The sequence below is a fragment of the Uloborus diversus genome, chromosome 10 (genome assembly GCF_026930045.1).
Source record: "Uloborus diversus isolate 005 chromosome 10, Udiv.v.3.1, whole genome shotgun sequence".
Lineage (NCBI taxonomy): Eukaryota > Metazoa > Arthropoda > Arachnida > Araneae > Uloboridae > Uloborus > Uloborus diversus.
The window spans coordinates 102,865,316-102,871,315 of record NC_072740.1 but is presented as its reverse complement, the minus strand read 5'-3'; the positions used below and the strand labels follow the sequence as shown (position 1 = coordinate 102,871,315).

Genomic DNA, 6,000 nt, shown 5'->3' with positions numbered 1-6,000 from the left:
TGGTGTAGATCTTCCACCCCGAGTAACATATTCTTGGTGATATTATGAATATAAAATTTTAACAGTAACAAAATAACAAATTGAACTTTTACCCTGATGAAATTCATCATACTGACTGGATTGTCATCAATTTGCTATCTATTTCTTTTTAGAAAATAGCTTGTATCACATAACAATATGCTACACAACATTACAAACCATCCTCCACATTGTGAAAAATAGCGAGGTTTTGTAGTCCTGATTGCCACTTTGTATGAGGCACAAAAAATATACAGTTAAGAGTTGTTTATGTACAGCATAGGAGGAAAACTTTATATAACTGGATCTTCTTTACATGGAAGGACATGACCATTGCTTATTGCATTTGTAAAAGAAGGAATTTCTTCATATCCATCCAGCAAACCTTCTTTCACCGCTCTATATAAAAAGTAGTAGTCATCCTGAAAAGAAAATTGAAACAATACAATTGAAAAGAAACATGTTAACTTTATGTTCAGTATGCTTTTAGTGATCAAAGTGTTTCTAACGACAGTTCAATGTAATAAATATGGTCTTGTGATATTAGGGCATATGTTAGTTGAAAATACTAGATATTCCGTTCAATTTATACCTTAGTGATCTCAAATTGGTATCGAATTTTATATGGGTTATTCTTCAGAAAATGTAACTTTTGAACACAAATATTTTTCAATTTCTAAACCTTTTGTTTTCTTTTTTTTTCCCCATTCTTACGTGAAAGTGTTAGCTACTAGAAGTAACCATAAACAATGGTCCAGCTAAGTTCCAATTATTTTGCTCATAAATAAAAAAAATTCTTTGTCCATGGAAATAAAAGAAAACACTTTTATGTTTAAATATTGAAGCAAATTTAATATCAAAGTAGTAATTTTGTTAATTGTGCAAACAATCAGCTATTTTAATGATTAGTTGGAACATAATATTAAGCTCTCTTAATTGAAATACGGCTTAATTAGTAGTTTTAAATGTATGTTAAAATTTAGTATTTAGTAAATTTGAGGATATACTGGCAATTTATAATTTTGGTAGATTGCCTATTATTGATGTATTTCCCCTCCATTATTTATTTTCCCCTCAGAAATGATGACATTCATAAGGACTGTCACGGAGGTGAGGAATTTTCCATTAATATAGGTCTAATAGATTTTTTCAGGAGAAATTTTTTTTTCTTTGTTGCTACAATCTGCACACATTAAGCATATGAAAACATGTTCACTTCTTTTTTTACATTAATTTACACCCCTGAAATTCAAGTTCACGGAGGTGAGAAGTCACAATAACCACACTTAGTTTTTAAAACAAAATCTATCTTCTTGTTTTTCAACAAAAATCTTACAGCTTCTTTATGGCTGAATATAAACAAGGGGGCTCCCTTGCATCATGGGAAATAAAATTTGATGTCATTACTGCCACGTGTTAATGAGGAATGCCATTTCGTGGTTAGGTAACAGAGGTAAGAATTTATTGTGTGACACGACTCCTTATCCTAATAAAACGAACTAAAAACACAATATTAAAAAATTAAATGTATTTAAACAATTAGTATTTGAGACACTTGAGAAAGAATAATGAATAAATAAGTATATACTTTTAATTAAACAAGTTATTAAGCAACATAAACAGTCACACCAGATGTGTGACATGCCATGGAGCTGAGAATTCACATGTTGTGAACCAAAAATATACTAAAATAAAAATTATTATTAAAAAATTGTTGGCAGGTTTAAATAGATACATTTTGGAGGAAATTAAAAAGCATTGTTAAATGAATTGTTCCTTAAAGGTTTTGCTGTAAAAGGCATGTGACAAAAAAGTTACACTTTTTGAAGAATGATCCATATATAAAAAGAAAGAACAAAATAATATTAAAGTATCTTGGTTAACTTTTTTTGTATCTTGGTTTTCAGGACTTGTTTTTTATTGTTTAGTAAATAAAACAATAGAAATTCCAAGATGGAAAATCTGTATTGTCCTGGGAGCTTTGTGCATGCACCATATCTGTTTCTCCTTTTAGGGAATGGAACCGTCAATTTTCCACGTGCGATAATCATCGTCACAAAGTGCTGTTAAGACATACCGGACACCTGCAAACTGAAAATGGCCACTTGCCTAATTGGTTGGAAAGGAGAGGACTGTTGGAACGTTGCTTGTATTAATTTTATTTTGTTTTATTGGATTTGATGGTAGACGTTTCTAGTTTAATAAAGAATTCTTTTCCAATTACAGAAGTAGAACTGAAATTTGAATAGTTTAAATTGTAAAACTAAAGAATCACTCCAAGGCTGTAAGAGATATTGTTATGGTAACACTTGTATGAATAATGGTATTATTAGATTAAACAACCATGCATAAACAAGTGAAATATATCACTTCAAAATGTTTTGTTTCTAATTAGCTTGAGAAGTATCTCAAATCCAGTGTTAAAATATTATTGTTACAAGGAATGAGAAATGACATTAATTTACTAGATGCTTTTGCATTATTGGAGTTTTAATATTGAATTACCACTCCCAAATGCTATGCCATTGTCCAGTTTTATGTAGTATCTGTATCTAACAATAATGTTTCATTGTTGGAATAGAGATATGTAATTGCTGCACCAAATTTCTCTTAGGCATAGTTTGGTTTTTGTGAAACATATATCGATTATGTAGAGCATTACCATTGTTTTGTGAGGCTCTTTAGAAGATTTACAGAGGCTCTTTAAGAAGATGTATAGAAACTCTAAGATCTATAGAGGCCCTATAAGGAAATGCCTGTATAGATTCTTATGGAATTATGGCCCAATTTTCTATAGGAGATTTCTATAAAATTCTATTAAAAACTATTCAGCATTGAATACTATAGACCAAATTTTATAGAAACCTATAGAGTTTTTCTTCATAGAATTCTATGGAAAATTGGGCCATAATTCTATAAGACTATATACAATATATGACCAAAAGTATTGGGACACTTGAAAAAATTCACATTTTAAAGGATTTCTTGAGAAAAAAAAAAACAATTGCTGTGTAACTTTTGTCACATAAAAGGTATGTTCTAGGTGTCATTTTCCATTGAAAGTTATACCACCCATGCATTTAGGGGACCAGCAACAATTTGAGGAAAGCAAAAATTTTTTTTGATCATCGTTCGTCGTAAATGGCTGAGAATTAGCTGAATCTGTCAGAAATTAGGAATCTTACTATGTACGTATATATGATACGTACTTTTGAGATAATATCCTTGATATTCATGAAGATATAAGCACTTCTTTCAGAGCTGCGAATTTTATTTGCAGGTTTTTTGGCTCATAATGTGTAAAGTTTTCCATCAAAGCTTACCAAACTTTCAGAAAACTTGACAGTACACAAGAGAAGTATTACATTAAAATTTGAAATTAAAATGTAGAAAATTTCGTTAAATATGAACGTTTAAAGCACTAAATTTTTCTCTGCGCATTTGCAAAAGATAGCAATTTATAACTTTTATAATCTAAACTCCAACTAGATTCTCCAACTCATAATAAAATTTCAGTTCAATATCTTAAAAATTCAAAAAGTTATCAGCATTCTAATAAGCTGAATTTGAATACCTCTTGGGCAGACTACCAACCATGAGGGATTATTCGCAAATAATCTCTTTTTATCACGAATCACACTGAGCGAATGTAATCAAACGATGCGAATAATCCCTAATGAGTCGTTGCCTATCCAAGATCTAACTGAATTTGACTCATTATATCACTGATAATTTTCTGAATTTTTAAGATAATGAACTGGAATTTTTTATTATGAGTTAGAGAATCTAGTTGGGGTTTGAATTATGAAAGTTATAAATTGCTATCTTTCGCACATGCATAGAGAAAAATTAAATGCTTTATACCTCCATATTTTATCAAATTTTCAACATTTTGCTTTTAAATTTTAATATAACACTTCTCTTGTGAGTTGTCAAGTTTTCTGAAATTTTGGTAAGCTTTGATTGAAAACTTTATGTGTTGTGAGCCAAAAAACTTCAAATAAAATTCGTAGTTTTGAGAGAAATGCTTATATCTACATGAATATCAGTGATATTTTCTCGAAAGTATGTAAAATGATTGTATATGGTAAGGTAACTAATTAGTGAAATTTACAGCTTATTCTCAGCTATTTACGATGTACGATGGTCAGAAAACATTTTTGTTTCCCTCAATTTGTTGCTGGTCCCCTAATTGCATGGGTGACATAACTTTTAATGGAAAATGACAGCTAAAACATACCTTTTATGTGACGAAAGCTACAAATAGTTTGAGCTAGCCCCAAAAAACGACTTGGCAACCAAACCGGAGAGTTTTACTAGCAAAAAGCACATAATACACCCTTTAATGTCCCTGCGCATTGTCCGACATCTTTCCATGGCCATTAGGCATGGGCGGACGCGTGAACATGACTTTTTGCAATAATTTAAAACCGGTAACCAAACTGCACAACATTTTGGCAACTAATTCAAAATAGTTTTATAAACACGTAGCAAAATTGACAGACACCTTTCCGGGGCCGTTAAGCGAGGATGGGCACGTGAACATGACTTTTTTGCAATCTTTAAAAACCGGTAACCAAACTGCACAACATTTTGGCACAAGATTCAAAATGGTTTTTTAAATGCGCAACCAAATTGCCAGACACCTTTCTGGGGCCGATCGGAGGATATTTTTTTTATCGCCTATCAATTCAGCACTGCACATTCCATTTCTTAAATGAAAAACCGATAACCAAATTGCAAGACATTTTGCAGCTGATTGGAATTAGTTTTATAAACGTATAGCAAAATTGTCAGACACCTTTCCAGGGCCGTTAAGCGAGAAAGGGAGCGTGAACATGACTTTTTTCCAATTTAAAAAAATCGGTAACCAAACTGCACGACATTTTGGCACAAGGTTCAAAATAGTTTTTTAAATGCATAACCAAATTATCAGACACCTTCCGGATCCGATCGGACAATATGGTTTTTTCCCCCACCTATCAATTTAGCACACCTGCCTTTAGTCAATGTTTCAAAGTTTGTTTATTTTTGATTGGACGGTGCTCATTTTGACCGCAAAAAGCCGTGGTGCTGAATTGACATGCAGAAAAAAAAAAGAACATATCCTCCGATCGGCCTCGGAAAGGTGTCTGACACTTTGGTTATGTGTTTAAAAAACTATTTTTAACCTTGTGCCAAAATGTTCTGCAGTTTGGTTGCCGGTTTTTAAAGATTGCAAAAAAGTCATGTTCGTGCATCCATCCTCGCTTAACGGCCCAGTAAAGGTTTCTAACAATTTCACTACGTGTTTATAAAACTATTTCGAACCAGTTGCTCAAATGTCGTGCAGTTTGGTTACCGGTTTTAAATTATTGCAAAAAGTCATGTTCATGCGTCCACCCACACCTAACGGCCCCGGAAAGGTGTTGGACAATGCGCAGGGACATTAAGGGATGTATTATGTTAAGGGATGCCCTTTGCAAGCAAAACTCTCCAGTTCGGTTGCCAAGTCGATTTTTTAGGGCTAGCTCTTAAACTAAAAGCAATTAGTCATTTATTTCTTGAGAAATCCTTAAAAATGTGAATTTTTTAAAGCGTCCCAATACTTTAGGTCATATATTGTAGATATTTCTACAGAATGTTTTTATAGACTTCGTTAGAACATTAACCGTCATTTTTGAGCAATAAATATTTTAATTATTCAAACCAGAAAAAATATGGAATCAAAAAATATTTACCTGTGTTTGCCAGATACCAGGTCTTCGCATGTGGTATAATTTTGCACACATATAAATATCAATTGAATTCTCAAACTCTAATTGCTTTTGCAGTGTACTAAGACAGCAAAAAGTTGCAGCTTCAGTTCCACCAAATCTTAAACAAATAAATGATTAAGTACATTAATTGACACATGTTGGCAGAAGTTTTCAATTTATACACAAAGATACAAAGCTTTACTAAATCCATACTGTAAATCTGTCACAATTACTTTTGTTTAAT

The 6,000-nt window shown here is 32.0% G+C and overlaps 1 protein-coding gene across 1 annotated transcript in view; it reads right to left on the bottom strand.

The window, feature by feature from the left end:
- Positions 1-311: 311 nt before the first annotated feature.
- The window catches only part of LOC129231248 (tyrosine-protein phosphatase 99A-like), a 161,990-nt gene continuing 156,301 nt past the window's right edge, over positions 312-6,000 (bottom strand). The window contains exons 24-25 of the mRNA XM_054865527.1: positions 5,739-5,874; positions 312-440 (exon numbers count right to left, since the gene is read on the bottom strand). Of these exons, the coding sequence (XP_054721502.1) occupies positions 312-440; positions 5,739-5,874 (265 nt within the window). The remainder of the gene's footprint in view (positions 441-5,738; positions 5,875-6,000) is intronic.